At 25.1% G+C, this 16,683-nt stretch overlaps 4 protein-coding genes across 10 annotated transcripts; 3 read left to right on the plus strand and 1 right to left on the minus strand.

Moving 5' to 3' along the window:
• Positions 1 to 215: 215 nt before the first annotated feature.
• On the plus strand, positions 216 to 1,287 carry LOC413875 (60S ribosomal protein L31). Of its 2 annotated transcripts, none has more exons than XM_397314.7 (3): positions 216 to 351; positions 740 to 966; positions 1,097 to 1,287. In XM_397314.7, the coding sequence occupies exons 2-3, from the start codon at positions 746 to 748 to the stop codon at positions 1,245 to 1,247; spliced, it is 372 nt and encodes a 123-aa protein (XP_397314.1). In that variant the 5' UTR covers positions 216 to 351; positions 740 to 745; the 3' UTR covers positions 1,248 to 1,287. The 2 variants fall into 2 exon arrangements, with proteins under 2 accessions (XP_397314.1, XP_003251167.1); XM_003251119.4 differs by having other exon boundaries at positions 346 to 423.
• Positions 1,288 to 1,685: 398 nt separating this feature from the next.
• Positions 1,686 to 6,516, plus strand: LOC552560 (protein phosphatase 1 regulatory subunit 14C). 3 transcript variants are annotated; one of them, XM_006568024.3, is made up of 5 exons: positions 1,686 to 1,804; positions 2,997 to 3,214; positions 3,304 to 3,393; positions 3,467 to 3,508; positions 3,777 to 6,516. In XM_006568024.3, the coding sequence occupies exons 2-5, from the start codon at positions 3,008 to 3,010 to the stop codon at positions 3,816 to 3,818; spliced, it is 381 nt and encodes a 126-aa protein (XP_006568087.1). In that variant the 5' UTR covers positions 1,686 to 1,804; positions 2,997 to 3,007; the 3' UTR covers positions 3,819 to 6,516. The 3 variants fall into 3 exon arrangements, with proteins under 3 accessions (XP_006568087.1, XP_624939.1, XP_006568088.1); XM_624936.6 differs by having other exon boundaries at positions 1,704 to 1,804; positions 3,001 to 3,214; XM_006568025.3 differs by having other exon boundaries at positions 1,718 to 1,798.
• A 959-nt stretch (positions 6,517 to 7,475) lies between these two features.
• Positions 7,476 to 10,812, minus strand: LOC552582 (brahma-associated protein of 60 kDa). Of its 4 annotated transcripts, none has more exons than XM_006568029.3 (7): positions 10,687 to 10,812; positions 9,912 to 10,043; positions 9,673 to 9,848; positions 8,988 to 9,318; positions 8,717 to 8,914; positions 8,196 to 8,454; positions 7,476 to 8,107 (listed from the first exon to the last, which is right to left on the minus strand). In XM_006568029.3, exons 2-7 carry the CDS (start codon positions 10,023 to 10,025, stop codon positions 7,701 to 7,703), a joined length of 1,485 nt encoding a protein of 494 aa, XP_006568092.1. In that variant the 5' UTR covers positions 10,026 to 10,043; positions 10,687 to 10,812; the 3' UTR covers positions 7,476 to 7,700. The 4 variants fall into 4 exon arrangements, with proteins under 4 accessions (XP_006568092.1, XP_006568090.1, XP_006568091.1 ...); XM_006568027.3 differs by having other exon boundaries at positions 8,988 to 9,333; XM_006568028.3 differs by having other exon boundaries at positions 9,912 to 10,046; positions 10,687 to 10,800.
• A 2,588-nt stretch (positions 10,813 to 13,400) lies between these two features.
• On the plus strand, positions 13,401 to 15,219 carry LOC408972 (muscle-specific protein 20). The gene is made up of 4 exons (XM_006568030.3): positions 13,401 to 13,557; positions 14,027 to 14,238; positions 14,384 to 14,504; positions 14,901 to 15,219. Exons 1-4 carry the CDS (start codon positions 13,528 to 13,530, stop codon positions 15,090 to 15,092), a joined length of 555 nt encoding a protein of 184 aa, XP_006568093.2. The 5' UTR covers positions 13,401 to 13,527; the 3' UTR covers positions 15,093 to 15,219.
• The last annotated feature ends 1,464 nt before the right edge of the window (positions 15,220 to 16,683 follow it).

Here is a 16,683-nt window from a genome sequence, read left to right on the forward strand (position 1 = left end):
AATATAAATATAATTATAGAATATTGATTTTTACTGTATATAAAGATTAAATTTATATTTTATGTAACATGATTAGCTAATATATGCATTTTAAGTGGTTTCATGCAAAAAAAAAAAAAATATAAATATAAAAGATTATAAAATATTAAATGTATAATTTTTACTTATATATTTATGTATATTTATGTATTTAATATATTGATGATAAATTATGAGAGAAACAGGAAACAAATTTATTTTAATTATAAAAATATTTTATTCAATAAATTTTATCAATATCTATCACAAACTGATGAGTTTAGGAACGCTAAGATCTATAGTTCTTTTACATTCAAGCGTATAAACGAAAAGGTACTGACAGTTTCATTTAAAATAAAATCAAGAAACATCTGTCTATGTATTTTTAATAATAAGTAAATTTCGGTATAATTACGTCAAATAATTACTATATAATAATACTACATAATAATTTAATATTATTGTTAATAATATAACATATTTTATAATTAGAATATATAAATGCAATGCTTATTGTTTATTACTTTTCCTATACTAATAAAATTTAAATAATTGTAAAACTTAATATTTTATGACATATTAGTTTTATAATGTATATATTCTATATTTTTTTTTAATTAAATTCTATTTTATAAATTCTTTTTTTTTCTTTTATTATTGAAGATTGGTTATGTCATATCGTAAGTTATGTCATATAAGTTTGAAAAATGTTTGTTTTTAGTATAAAATGGCTAAATCCAAGGAAAAAAAAGGTAAAAGTGCTATGAGCGAGGTTGTGACTCGTGAATATACAGTGAATCTCCACAAACGTCTCCATGGTGTTGGATTTAAAAAGCGTGCTCCACGAGCTATTAAAGAAATTCGCAAATTCGCTGAAAAACAAATGGGAACTCCAGATGTGAGAATTGATACACGACTCAATAAACAACTTTGGTCTAAAGGAATTAGGTAAATTTTATATATTTAATTCTAATTAATTCTAATTAATTTTAAATTAGAACTAAATATCTAAATTATATATTAAATATGTATATTAAATATGATTAATAACATAATATTTTATATTTTATATTTTTAGGAATGTACCATTTAGAGTTCGTGTACGATTAAGCAGAAGAAGAAATGATGATGAAGATTCTGCAAACAAATTATATACCCTTGTTACTTATATACCAGTTGCTTCCTTTAAGGGTTTACAAACAGAAAATGTTGATGCCAGTCAAGATTGATTTATTTTTGATTAATAAATAATTTATCTCAATTTATTTATATATTATTTTTTTTATTTTTCTTTCCATTTAATTTTGATATTATTTTAGAAATTTTTCATTGTTTATTAATTATTAATTGCTTAATTCCATTATAAATAAAGCAAAATGTAAATTTACATTAAATGAAATGAGATATAATTCATTGTTAAATAAAATTATTTTACATTTAACTAATAATAACTATATATATATATTTGAATTTACGTATTTACATATATATATATATATACGCAAAAAAGCAATGTGATTTAATAATTATAAAATAATTCTACTAATTGGAATATTTTTATGATATTCTAAATAATAAATTTTCTATGTTAAAATGTCCCTAGTTAATTCGAATTATAATTCGTCATATAATAGGGATATTTTGTATGGTATAGTATATGGTAACTCTTAGTGTAGAATACTATCACATATGACTAACTTCAAGAAAGTTTATTCGTATGGATTCGGACATTACGATACTGTATTACGATTCGAATAGTTTACATTCTGAGATAGAAGAAGTGAGTGTAAGTAATATCAAGTGATTATACGAACATGCGCTAATAATATTATTTTTTTATTAATTCATGTATTCATAATGGAATAACATAGGTTTGGTTTTTGTTTATATTATGCTGACATGAATTTGCTGATTTATTAAAATACCAAACGCGAATCTATCTACCCCTATCGTTTTATTTACACGATTGTCGGTATGATTTTTTTTTTTATTTTAATTTGTCACATCACATTTTATCAGACTATTAATAATTTATTCATAATTTTATTTCGATATTCCTTAAGTATTTGTATAGCCAAAGCGTCATATTTCATCGAGGTTGCATTTACATTCAATAACGTTTGAGATAATAAAATCAGGAGCCCATTGTTTATTGTAGCATGCAAAAGACGGTTAGCATGTGTGTGATTTTTCATATCCTTAAGTGAAAAAATAATATTTATGATTGATTTATGCGCAATAATTATGTGTTTTTATTAATTTGATTCAATTTGTTAATCGATTAAATGGTTACTTTTTGTCAAATAAATCATGCACATAATTAATTCCATGGGAACAAATATGAATGCGTTAAGAAAAAGTTTCTTGTTCTCACATTTTTTTTTACTTTTACTTATTTATTATTCAATTTTTATTGTAACAGTTTCATTCTTTCTATGCGATTTATTAATACAGTGAATTGTAATTATTTTTTTGTATTAAAAAAAGAAAGAAAATCATATCAAAAGATAAAAAAAAAATATAAAAATTTGTGTTTACTTTTTATCTCTTTTTTAATACAATTTTTGTTCTCATAAAATTAAAATGTATTCGAGTTTTATTTTATGTAATTATTTTTTTGTAAAATATGCATTATATGCCATAAAATAATAAAGATATTTAGATGGACATATATATATAAAGATACTCTCTATGTACTTCAATGCATTTCTTTCATATTTTCCTTTTTCCTTTATCCTTTCCTTCTAATATTGTAATTATTTTATTAACTATCTATCTAACATTTCTTATTAAATATTTATACTGATTATAATACAATAAATGCTATTAAACTTTTAAAGATTTAATGTTTTAAATAAATTTTTAAAAAGACATACATTAACATATATGCAATTTTTTATTCTTAATTTAAAATATTTATTTTTTCAATTTTTTATTTTATTACACAATTTTTTCTATTTTTTTTCTTTAATTATTAGGTAGTTTTATAATGGAAGGAGGTGGAGTACTTACAGCAGAACGCAGTCCAGCTCGTGCAAATTTGCATGTAGCTTTTACTGAGAAAGGGGAGGTAAAGGAACGCAGGGAAAAATTTTTAACAGCTAAGTATGGATCTCATCAGATGTCTCTTATTCGTAAAAGACTTGCAGTTGAAATGTGGTTGTTTGATGAGTTAGAGAAATTATATGAATCAGTTGTAAGTTAAAATTCATGCATCTTGTAATTGAAAAATATTATATTAAAAAATAATTATAATGACCATTTTTTAATTTTTTTAATTTGCAGAATGAAAGTGGTAAAAATCGAGAAGTTGAAATCGATATAGATGAACTTCTTGATATGGATAGTGATGAACATAGACGAAGATTTTTGCAAGTATGTAAATATATGTTAAATAATTATTATCGGAATATAAGTTGATTATTTATTATTTTACTTTTTATTATAGGAATTACTAGTTGATACAAAGAAACCACCACATGATATAAATGTAAGTAAGTCTATCTTGTAATCTTTTTGTTACTAATATTGTTACTGTATAATACTATTTTTCTTAAAACTAATACTTTTATTATTTTCTTAAAATTGGTATTTTGTGACTAGTTTTCATTAATTCTATCTAAAAATAGCATCACATATTTTTAATGAATTAATAATCTTGATCATAATGTATTTTTTATGGTTTTAATGTTATAATTTTATTCATAAACTTCTATTTGTCACTAACAAAAATTCATATATTTATTTATATGTTTCAGAAATTCATTAATGATTTACTTGAAAAAGCTAAAACACTTTGAAGAACTTCTGTGTTCTTCTTAACACTTAATGTGTTTATAAGGACTTTTTTGAAGCATTAATAAATTTGCTCAGATTTGGAACGAGTCAAAGACATATTCAAGCCTTAATGAGTTGCGCACAACTCGCGACTCAAATGCCACTTTATTATACTTGGATCGAATTTAATGAGGAAAAGAAAAAAAGAAAAAATCCATCAAATGACTTTGCACATTTTTATTCTAGCGTATATTATTTCATATTGAAATCGTAAGCATTAGTATCTGACTTATCTCAGTACAACGGCTAACTTTGTTAGTTATTTATGTGCGCATCGCATATCAAGTAATAAACCTCACAGTACACGGAACTGCCTTGCTGTACGATCCATCCAATGTGATGTATAGTAGAAAACATTCTTCTACATTCTAGTTTTGTATGCATTCTATACTCCATTGTTCGTAGTAATATTTATGTCATTAAGAATGATTAACTAACAAAATATTTCCAAACACTGTAACTATACCAAATAATTTCTGCATATCCTATGTTATTGAATTATCCCAACTGAGAATACAATTGGGTTAAAATAATCGATTTTTTTTTATATTATAGTATAATGAATTATTACAACTTTTTATTTATTTTAGAAGATATTTTAAGGGAGATTAGATATGCAAAATTTCGCATCGAATGCTTGTATTAATTAAAAAAAAAAAAAAAAAAGAAAAAAAAAGAAAAAAAGAAATCTGTTTGATAATATAATAAAAGCGTGTACGTTTCAGATGATATTATCACTGGCATAGTAATAATTAAAACGTGGAAATGACACCTATCGTTGCTCCAGAACCGAATCAGTATTGAAAATTATTATGAAGTAAAAATTTATTCTGTTGTAAGTTTTATTGTGATTCTTTTTTCCTTTTGAATAACAGTTGATTAAAATTCGATAGAAGTTTTTGTTAAGTCGTTAAAAAAAAAGAAAAAATATAAACATTCCTAAATAAAAAATTAAATTTTTTAGATTCTAACGTTGTATCGATAATCTTTTTAAATACTTTATTATTTATATAATCATGTTGTTAATTTCAAGATTTTAAATTTATATTTATAGAGGTGTTATACTCGTTTAAATAATATTTAATCAATCTTTAATCAATTGTCTTGAAAAAAAAAGGAAATAGATGATATATATAGATACAAATTCTTTATTTTGCCTCGTTTGGATAAAATAATTTGTAAACGCATGATTATGTATAGATAGTACAAAAAAATTGATATTTATAAAGATAAAATTCACAAATATAGTGCAATTATAGGTGACATTTATACGGTTTATTGATGGTCATTTAACATACGAGCTATTGTGTAAAACGTATCCATAGTTATAAAAGAGGAAGGAAGTAAATTTAATATAAACTTCCGGAAACTTGAAAGATCTCTTGCACTGATGTATCTTGCATTATTACTTAAAACTAAAAAAAAAAAAAAAAGAAAAAAAAAAAGATAAAAGACTGCATAAATTAAATTTACCTTCCTCTTACATATATATGCATATAGATGCATACAGAATCATTATAAATGGCATATAGAATAATAAGATGGATATATTATCGAAGATCGAATACATAATATCGGATGTTGAATGAAAAATTATTAAACAGAGAATTTTGTGTTTACATTGGATAAAAAAAAAGCAATACCTACATAATATATTAATGATATATCTTCAAGTAACAAAAAAATAAAATATTTGAAGATTATATTTATCTCATATTGCGAAGAAAAGCGTACGATATTCGTTAGTATTATTAAACCCCAGTTAAAAAAGAAGAAGAAAAAAAAAAGAAAATATAGAAGATGAACAAAAAATGATTTTATCCAAACAAGGACTAATGATCATGATTATTTTATGAAATATATTTGAGTATATAAAGATTCATTTGCCATTTCATTGTTCGGCAAAGTATAATCTTTATAGATCATGATCATAGAAAAATGTGCTTAGAATATCTCTCTACTTATCCTTAAAACTTTCATACAATTTAGATGAATAATATCCAATTAAGAGAAGGAGAAAAAAAAAATCTTGTCATCCAATTATATATATATATTTAAAACTTTATATGATGAAATATATGTGAATGTATAATTAAGATTAGAAAAGTAAAATTATACAATAAACCTTGATCTGATGTAACAATGCAATTGTATGACGTGCTCGTTCATTTTGAGAGGAGGAAGTTATATGACATATTATATTACCGATGGATTTTATGTCGAACGAACATGTCAGAATTTAATCAAAGTTTATTGTATTATTAGAAACGATACAATCAATTGGTGCACTTGTGATTTAACATTGTATGCGACCTTCGATAGAATTATGTTCATCGCATCGATACATCGATACATAAAAAAGGAAAATGAAAAAAAAGATTATGAAGTTTTTAAATTTTATCATCAGAAGAAATGTCGTATCACGACTTTTTTGTTTTTTTGTTCTATGTTATACGATAAAATAGAAACGTGATCAATTGCTTTACGTGTAATACTCGTCGGCATGTGAAAAATGTTTCGTAACATATACTTACATATGTATCGTTCCGGCTTCATGTATCTAAAAAAAGAAAGGCGTAGGAATTTGTGTGTAATTGAAATGATGCGATTTCAGGATTATTTTCTTGGCAAACAGTTTGGCAAAAAAAAAAAAAAAAAAAATATATATATATAAAAAATATAAAAAATACTTAATGTTTCGTAAAAAAGAAAAAGAAAAAAAAGGAAAAGAATAAATACGTATAAGATGGTACTGGAATTTCCCATCGTGTGAATGTTTGGAATGTTAATGTTGTAATATGGAATCAAATTCATAAAATTCATAATACTCTTAAGTAAAAGAAAAGCACTTTTACACCGATTAAAAATTCTTCCGCATTCGTGGTATGATAAAAAAAAAAAAAAAAATAAAATAAATAAATAAATAAAAAAAAATAAAAAAAAAAAGAAATAAAAAAAATTAAAAAAAAAAAAGGAAAAATTGAAAAAGATGAAATATTTAGAATGAATATTTAGAATTCGTGTTTTTTACGTTTTAAATTGGCGATATTGCCGTTTCCACGAAGAAACAATATTTTGCATCGACATGTACTGATTATGTAAGAGATTGTATTTACTTGCACAAACAAAATAAGAATTGAATAATAAAAAAATATACGATTTCTTTTATTTTAATATCATAATAATAATCAAATTCTATAAATAAAAATTTTATATATTTTGGTATATAGTAAGTAGTATATGGTAAGTATTATAATGACAAGTAAAACTTAGAAAATTTAAAAAAGATGTAATAAATTTTTTTTTTTTAATTTTTTGAATTAAATCATTAGAAAATTAAAATTGAAATTAAATTTTTTAAACGTAATAATTATATTGTTGTAATAAAAAAAATTTACTTAAAATTAGCATAAGGTCTAATTTAAAGTAATTTCAGCGAATTATATCAAAGATTTATTCATTATATTATACAGAATTTATTATAGTGCGCATAGCGGATCATAATATATATCCTCATAGAAAAAAAGATCTGGGAAAATTACTTGAATAAACATTTACGAGATCGATATACATTCGTGTAAATAAATCTGCAATCGTGATATTATTTCTTTAGTTATTACTATACATTTTTTTTTTTTTTTCATTATTTTGAACATTCGTAAAAATATGCCACTTGTATGGTATCATTCGTACTGTAATATCAGAGACTAACACTAAGTCAAGCGTAAGACACATTAATCGATCAGTTTCGCAATTGGAACAAGAAAAAGATTTATATAAATACTTTACATAGCGATGTCTTGAATTTGATATTTTAAATTCTCATACTTACGAGTTCCTAATACCTATGAGTTTCTAATACCGAGTGCTTGTTCTAATTCCGCGCGTTTCTGTTGAACTTTTGTATAGAAATATCGACAAACGGCTTCCTGTGCCCATGGTTGATAATAAAATTCTGCTCTACGTTCCTCTTCTGGATTTCCAACAACATCTATCATAGTTTTTAAATCCCTTGTTTGCGAAATTATCCATTTATTGATAAATTGTTGAGGATCTTTGACGAAGCTTAAGAAAAATTCTCGATTTGTTTTTAATTGGTTAATTGTTTCAACCGTTTCGTGAATTTTATTATCGAGACTCTGGATTTCCTGTTGACTTGCGGTGGAAAGTAAAAAGTTATTCATTTGCGTTTTTAATGTATCGTCAACTTCTACATCTATATCATAACACGCAGTCTGCTTCGTTTCTGTACCTAATTTAAAACCCAATAAAAAGTATATTACAAAAATCTTAAAATATGAAATATAAATATGTTTTTATTAATTATTATTAATAAGTACCTTCAACGCTAATAACATGATTAATTACGATTGGATCTGGCGGATGAAGTAATGGATTTAAACGCTGTGGTATTTCGGCGAATTTCATCCTTGAACAAGCAAATATTTGCTCTAAATACTTATCACAATTTATAAATTCCCTTTCATGACTGTCTTGAAGTTTATGTGTTTTTATATATTGCCAAAGAGCGGATATGATAACAGGTCGTGTTTGGGTATGTACACCTAAAAGTCGTGCTAATCTAGGATCTAATTTAAACTGTAACAAAAAAATTTTTTTTTTAAATTTTAATCATATTTACATTTTTATTTTATTTAATTATATTAGAAATATACAAAAAATTTTTATCTTTATTTTAGATTATAAAAATTATAATATTTGTATTTTGAGAAATTTTTTTTAATATTTCAATTTGATCAGACTTTATTTCAAATACTTATTTTTTGATATTCAATTTATGCAAGTTTTATTAAGTAATCAAGTAAGCAAAGAACGAATAAAAAAATATAAAGAAAGTTACCTGTAAAGGTTGGTAGTCAAGAAGTAAAAGAATAGTGCATTGAACGTTTTTATCTCCAGGTCTTTTTACTTGAAAACCATCTGTTTCTTGTGTTGTTAATGTGCGATGCCATTCAACTAAATGATTATCAGGCCCATATAGATCTCTATCTAATTCTATAACTAAACTTTTAAAAAAGGAAGAAAACTTTCTTTTCACCTAAAATTGAAATATATATTAATATTTTGCATTTTTAACGATCGTTTATTTCTTCTTCTACGATAATTTTCACCTTATTAGGATCATTTTTTGTATCGTCTAAAAGACGTCCTTCAACTCTAAGTTCCCAAGATGCAACTGATCCTTCTTCACCTTCACCAGCTTCTTTTGCCGGATAAAATGTATTAGAAATAAATATCCGTAATTTTCTTTTTTGTTTCATTGGACGTTTGAGAGCTTCTTGTATATCGAGTCGTTTTCTCATTATAGTCGCGTCTAATTTTCTTTCAAACGCGAGTAAGTCCATATAAGCCTGAGATTCAGGTACTAAATCGCGCACTTTTTGTGGCAATATTTTATCTGCCAACTTTTTCTTCTTCTTGGATGTGGAATGTGAAAAATCACTGTTCCAAAAATACCTATATGAGTTTGTGTAAAAATCATAGATTCAAAAATCAATAAACCAATTTTGAAGCTTATGAAATGCAGTGAAGTTCCTGGTGAATTTGGTGAATGGTTTTTTAAAATATTGCAATTTCAATGATAAAATAATTTAATAATCCAATGATTAAAAAATTAAATTAATCAATTGACATATTGCTTTTTGAAATATGAAATAATAAATATTAAGAATTATTTTTCAATAAAAATGACTAATCAATGCATTTATTAATAATTTAATGCAATGAGTTAATGAGCAAAATAATATAAATATAAATGCAAAATTTAATAAAATCATGCATTATTAATGCACTTACGGTTTTTGTTGTGACATAGGAATACGTTGATCTGCACTTCTTTTCCCAACTGGTGGAGTAGGCATAGGTCCTTGACGCATATTTGAATAAGGTTGATTTGCTCTTATTATACTAGCTGGTCCAGGTCCTGCATTGGCCATTTGTGGAGGAGGAGTAAATCCAGATCTCTGTTGCATCTGCATAATGAATTGATTTATAAATTTATTTCATTTAACTCAATTTATTTATTAAATACTTACAGGAAAATTTGGACCAGAATACTGTCGAAGATTTGGAGGCACAGATGATGCTGCATATCTTTGTGGAGGAGGACCATTATTCCCTGTATTTGGTACAGGAAATCTTTGTGCCATGTTTCTTTGGTGATTATCCTACTGATTGAAATCAATAAACTTTTTATATATACAAATATTCTTAAATTATTTATGATTAATAAATATAATTATTATATGTAATAAATATAATGTGAATTAAATTATCATACATTATAAATATAATGTGAATTAAACTCATATTTTATTATTATAACAAAATCATACGAGTACTATCAAAATGTACAATAGCTTTATTAAAAAAGTAAATTTATTTACATCTCATTATTGTACATAAAATCGTTTATTTTTACAAAGAAATAAAAATTAATATCTTTTAAACATTGAAACTTTTCTGTCAAATCATTGGAGAAATCAAAAACATAACCTTTAAAAGCGTACCTAATTATAACCTTACTTAAGTCACAATTATTTATATTATTTTATAAGTAATATAACATTATTAATTAATGATAAAATTCACAAAATTATAAGAAGATGAGAGTAAATATTAAACACTGTTAGAACTTTCGACAGATTTCATCCATCAGAATCGAGTGCATTTTTCTATCACAACACAGTTCTACTTGGAACGCTTCAAACTGCAATATTTTATGGCTTCATGTGAGTTGAAATATGGTAAAAGAAACAGAGAAAAAAAGAATATAAAATAAATCCTGTGAATAATGAAAAAATAACCTACGTTTTTAAAACTTCTATCCACTTTCTGGTACGTAAAGTAATAATATAAGTTCACGAAAAGCGGCAGATTATGGATAAACAAGTTTTCTATTTCATCCTTAAGAGGGCATCATTGTTGTTGCATTTGTAGGGATTCTTTTTCTGTTGACTGCAGTGTATAATATAATTTTAAATTATTGAATCTAATCAAATAAAAAAATTGATTTAATATAACTAATATACATAATATATAATTAATAATTGATGAAAATGATATATGAAATAAATTTTTATGAAAAAATAAATCTAAAATAAAACTATATTATATTAATATTTTTAAAAACAATTTTTATCACTTTATTTCTTATTCAAAAAATTTAATAAAATTTATTATAACATAGATATTATGTTTTAATAAATCGAGTAATGAAATTTTAATAACATATCATTTTCTTTAACATAACATTAAAAAAGTAATAAAACATTTTTTTTTTAATATTTTAAATATTATTAAACTTTTATTTATATTTCTCAATAGAGTAATAAAAAGTTTTTTGATAAATTCATGTTATAAATTTCATAGATATTGATATAAATTTTCAAAATCCTTAACTATATAATAACACTTTGAATTCCTTTTAACATTGAATAAATGATTAATAGATATTAATAATAGAATACCTTGAATACTACGCGCATGCGAATTCTCATAAAAATATAATAATAATTAATCCTAAATTGCGTGAAGATTTTATTTTGAACGATTTACATTTAAATTATAAATATTTAAATTCAAAATTAAATATAGAGATTAAATATTGACAATTAATTTCATCTATTTTTCTTGAGAGATAATCGTTAGAAAAGATAAAAATAATTTCCTATTTAACAGGTTAACGTATTAAATGTATCATATTTACATTATTACACAGATTATATCATTATATAGACATATTTTATTAAAAATTCTAATAACACATATAATATTGATATATAATATTACTAAATGAACGAACTTTAATAGTTTTTGATTTAAAAATATTCGAAATAATCAAAATTATTGAATTCGATAAAAAGCATATTGACAACAAAAAGAGGAAATGAAAATACGCAGGATGTCGTGATTATATTTAAACCTGAGTCACTAGCTAACGATTTCGCCAGTGAATAATCTTTTATATCATTGAAATAAAAGTTATGATTGCACAATTCTTCATTTTTGTTTTTTGATAAAATTATTTAACAAGATCTTCAATTTAAATCATGAAAAACGATTCTTTATAATTTTTTTTACAATTAAGAAGTATCAATATTATCTAATTTAAATTTTATATATTCATTTGTGTATGTAATTTCAAAAGGGAAAGAATGATTTTAAAATATATAAATAACAATTATAAAGTGTTTATCATGTTCCTTATATTTCTTATTTACTTTAATTTATAATAAATAATCAAACTTCAAGAATATATATATTTTGTAAATAAAAAAATTGAATTTTTTTTTTAGATTTAAAATTTTAAAAAAATCTTTATAGAAGAGCGCCATCTTCAATAAAAAATTTTAAATTATTTATATTTTGGCGGGTTTTTGTTGGCTCTCTACATAAATTCAAAAAGTAGATCAACGCAATAATAACTCGACCTATATAACGGTTAGTTATTTAAAGAAAAAACGTTTTAAAGAAAACACAACATCTTGCGTAAATTAAAATATCTTTTTCCTTTTTAAATATTTTACTCATTTTATAGTCATGAAGAATCTAAGAAACTAATATGACTATCTAATATGAATCAAACTGAAGATTTTTTTTTAGATATCTTCAATAATTTGTAAAAATTTTTTTTACTTATCATATACAATATTTTATTTATATCATTTTACAATTAAATTTAAAATTTATTAATCATTTTTTTAAAAATGATAAAATGATAAAAAACTCATTTTAAAATTTTTTTAAAAACTTATTTACAAAATTTAGATTTTATTATTATTACAAATATACTTCAACATAGTCAATATTTAAATAAATAACATGATTGATCGTTCAAAATAAAAGAAAGAAGTAAGTCAGTGAACAATCACTATAATCAAGAAAACGGAAGTAGAATTTGCCTAGAATTAGTCAGCCTTCCAAGTTATTACCAATATTTCTACCAAAAAGGATCAAACAAACTAGACACTACATATTGAAAATGTGAAACAAATTACAGAATAAACTGTACAAAATAATCATTTTCCATATATATATATATATATATATATATATATATACATAGATACTTGATTCATCTTATTTTCATTAATTTCAAAATCATATTAATACCTCTCACATGTATACATCTCTCCTTTTAACGATGAATACTTCTTCTTAGAAAATTTCTTGGAATGAAATTATTCAAGAGTAAAACTTTTGACAGTATTCTTTGCAAAAGTGAACACCGTGCTGAATATCTGACGGTCCCCGAGGACAATTCTCGAGAGTTTAAATAAACTTGCACTCTTGTTCACGGATTTCTTCTTAAATCCATGTGATCACAACCATATTCCCTATATCCTATCCATTGCATGTGGAACGATTCCCGTGTTTATCGTAGAGATGCAGTTTGGCAGCCGCGATTTTGGAAATCCTACTATCCAAGTGAATAAGCCGCTAATATTAGATCGTCGAAAAGCGTGGAAAGCACGTACACGGACACGGATGTAGCGTGGTCTTTTTCGAAACGCACGAGGTCTCCACCCGTGTTGGACACCTTCCTCCGGAGCGTGGGCCGTGTTCCCGCCATCTTTCACGACTATAAGAGGGAGCAGCCCTCGGACCAAGCACTTCAGTCCTCTTCAAGAAACTACGCAGGATACAAGGATGGCTCTCGAACGCCAAGTGCGCGCCAAGGTATGATAACACGAGGATCTTTGCGCATCGTCGATCGGTAATCGTGGACGAATCGTTTGGTTCGCAGGGACTCGTTGCAAACTTAACCTCGCTTTAGAATGGCTTTCCATTTTGTGAATTATCGTGACTTTTATTAACGGCGACAATTTGCTGAAATTAAAATTAATTTATCGTATTAATAAATCGTATTTATTAGAGTTTTTACAAAGAGGATGTCGTTTCTTTTTTTTTTTTAAATTTTGGTTTTCAAAAATTTGAAAGAATTTGCAAAATATATTTAGAAATGTCTTTAAAAATATTTTTCTTAGAAATGTATGTAATTGTATGAAAGTAGAATTTTGTAAATGATTGTTGATTAATAAAAAAATATATACGTATATTTAGATTTAATGGAATATATATAAATTTTACGATTACCAATGATCTTTATTTATGAGAATTAGTAATTTCATTTTAATTTTTCTCGTAGATCGCTGCAAAGCGTAATCCAGAACAGGAGAAAGAAGCCCAAGAATGGATCGAGTCTATTTTGGGCAAAAAATTCCCACCTGGTGAACTGTTCGAGGATGTTATTAAGGATGGGCAAGTGTTGTGTCACCTGATGAACAAGATTTCCCCAGGATCGATCTCGAAGATAAACAGTTCCGGTGGCCAATTCAAAATGATGGAAAACATCAACGCGTAAGATTTTGTTTTATGATAAATTAAAAAATATAATCGTAATAAATTTGAAAAAAATATTTAAAATATAATACTGCGACTATGAATTAAATTTATTCAACCAGATTATATTATCTGATTTTTAAATTCTATTTTTCGAATTTAGGTTCCAAAAAGCTTTGAAGGATTATGGCGTAGCTGACGTTGATGTATTCCAAACAGTCGACTTGTGGGAGAAAAAAGACATCGCGCAGGTTGTGACGACCCTCTTCGCTCTTGGTCGTACGGTGAGTTAAAATAAGAGTTGATTTATACGTATTGTTATTAAATATAAATGGTGCAATATCAATTATAGTGCATTTAGTTATAGCATCATGAATAATAGATATGAATAACGATATTAATGTCGTTACGTATAACGAAATAGACGTATAATGTCCAAAAAAACAGCATTGAATATTTAACATGAAGTAATGAAGTAATCCATAAATGGATCAATAATATATATCATGAATGGGATGAAATTCAGCATTGCTTCAAATTTCAATTCAAATTGAAAGCTTTTTCTTATATTAAAATATTTAAAATATCACTAATAATATTTCTTTAGGTTATTATTTTTGTAACTAGTAACTTTTCTAAAGTTCGTTGGTTTCACGCGAAATTGTCCTTTATTTCCATAGACGTACAAACATCCAGAGTGGAAAGGACCCTATCTAGGACCCAAACCAGCTGATGAATGCAAACGCGAATTCACCGAGGAGCAACTGCGTGCTGGGCAAACCGTGATTGGTCTGCAAGCCGGTTCCAATAAGGGTGCTACCCAATCGGGTCAAAGCATTGGTGCCACCCGCAAGATTCTTCTAGGAAAGTAAATCCTAATTGGCTGGTTTAGATCCGAGAAAAATTTATATTTTGTATGTACGTGTATATATATATATTGTACTTATTTTGTATTTTGTAATTAAATAATATACATATATATATAACATATATTTATAATTTAAGAATTAATTGGTTTAATCGATATTATCCTTGACCCATTAGGTCCATCGGTATAATCCGTCTACGTAAGTCGGATATTTTTAATTTTCTTCTCAATTTCTTCGAGAAGATTAGATAAAAATATGAGACAAAATGGCGAATAAAACAGATGGTTAGTAATAATTTTATTACATTGTTTAGTAGAAGCATCACATATAGTATTTTTGATCTTTAAATACAGATCTCACTTTTCTTAATTTATCGTGTGATTTATTTTGATAGGTATTTTCGAAATTTCCGTTATTTCCAAATTTTCAAAATAGCAATTTTGTTTCTAAGAATCTTTAGATTGTCACTGATACTCAATTTAATTGAGAATTAAATTTCATAAAAAAGTGTCATTGTTGAAAAGAATAGAAAAAAAGGGAGAGAAGAAAGAGAGAAAAGCTAGAGGAAAAAAATTTTGAAAAAGACGATAAAACTTTAACAAATCGTGACGACGTAAAGGATATAATTAGAACGAAAGGAATAAAAATATACGACTTTTCGAAGGTTACCATGGTTTACAGAAAGTTTAGATTTTTATTTTTCGAAGAAAAAAAAAAAACAAATAAAACGAGACTGCATGTTGTTATAATTTTCTTCGCATGATTTTCTAGCAAATGGACACGAAAATTTATTAAAAGTTTCGTATTACGTTGTTGGAATTTATACAATGCAGTCATTGAATTTATAATAAATTTTAACGTAATGCAATTCTACTTTGGTGCCATTTAACTTCTGAATGACTTTCATGTGTACCCACATCGATCTTGAGAATGAATTCATTGTACTGTTTGACGTTTTATTTACATAATATATATAATAATAATAATTTTTTTGTATTTATAACTTAAAAAAATTTTGTTCATCTTAATTATCAAAATTGTTTAGAAAAAATTTTAAATTATTCGACTTTTAGATTTTAAAATTTGAAATTTTCTATGAAATATTTCTCGAGTTTCCAACTTTTAAACAAATTTTTAATTTAAAAATTAATTTTTTTAATATTAAAAAATTTTTACGATACATCTTTAATTTAAACGATTCAAAGATCTTTAAAGGTAAAAGAAAAATATTTAATTCGATTTATTTGTATATTTATTCGAATTGTACATTGAGATGAGATGAAATAATTCAAATTAATCATGAAACACCCACTGTTACTAACAAAATCGCGAAAATTGCTTGTTTGACGACAAATAACAGATGGAAATGAATTGAATCGCATCGAGACGTGTTGGCTTCCGAGTTTACAGCGGCACGAAAATAGTGATATTGTAATTAGCATTGTGTATCGTTGTTGTACACACATTTGCCACGAGATTCGAGAGCTTGGCACGGCCTTCATCGTAACAGGTCGATCTAAATTTATTTTAGCTCCTTCCAGATGCGTGGATCTACGCCGTATAATTTTAGAAAATGATGGAGAAATGTATTCCA

The sequence above is a fragment of the Apis mellifera genome, linkage group LG8 (genome assembly GCF_003254395.2).
Source record: "Apis mellifera strain DH4 linkage group LG8, Amel_HAv3.1, whole genome shotgun sequence".
In the NCBI taxonomy this organism is placed as follows: domain Eukaryota; kingdom Metazoa; phylum Arthropoda; class Insecta; order Hymenoptera; family Apidae; genus Apis; species Apis mellifera.

Coding starts and splice junctions, on each gene's coding strand:
- LOC413875 (XM_397314.7), top strand. CDS start 746: ATGGCTAAATCCAAGGAAAAAAAAGGTAAAAGTGCTATGAGCGAGGTT. Junction 967..1,096: donor CTTTGGTCTAAAGGAATTAG/GTAAATTTTATA, acceptor TTATATTTTTAG/GAATGTACCATTTAGAGTTC.
- LOC552560 (XM_006568024.3), top strand. CDS start 3,008: ATGGAAGGAGGTGGAGTACTTACAGCAGAACGCAGTCCAGCTCGTGCA. Junction 3,215..3,303: donor AGAAATTATATGAATCAGTT/GTAAGTTAAAAT, acceptor TTTAATTTGCAG/AATGAAAGTGGTAAAAATCG. Junction 3,394..3,466: donor ATAGACGAAGATTTTTGCAA/GTATGTAAATAT, acceptor TTTTTATTATAG/GAATTACTAGTTGATACAAA.
- LOC552582 (XM_006568027.3), bottom strand. CDS start 10,025: ATGGCACAAAGATTTCCTGTACCAAATACAGGGAATAATGGTCCTCCT. Junction 9,849..9,911: donor ATTCTGGTCCAAATTTTCCT/GTAAGTATTTAA, acceptor TTCATTATGCAG/ATGCAACAGAGATCTGGATT. Junction 9,334..9,672: donor CCTATGTCACAACAAAAACC/GTAAGTGCATTA, acceptor AAACTCATATAG/GTATTTTTGGAACAGTGATT.
- LOC408972 (XM_006568030.3), top strand. CDS start 13,528: ATGGCTCTCGAACGCCAAGTGCGCGCCAAG. Junction 14,239..14,383: donor ATGATGGAAAACATCAACGC/GTAAGATTTTGT, acceptor TTTCGAATTTAG/GTTCCAAAAAGCTTTGAAGG. Junction 14,505..14,900: donor TCTTCGCTCTTGGTCGTACG/GTGAGTTAAAAT, acceptor TTATTTCCATAG/ACGTACAAACATCCAGAGTG.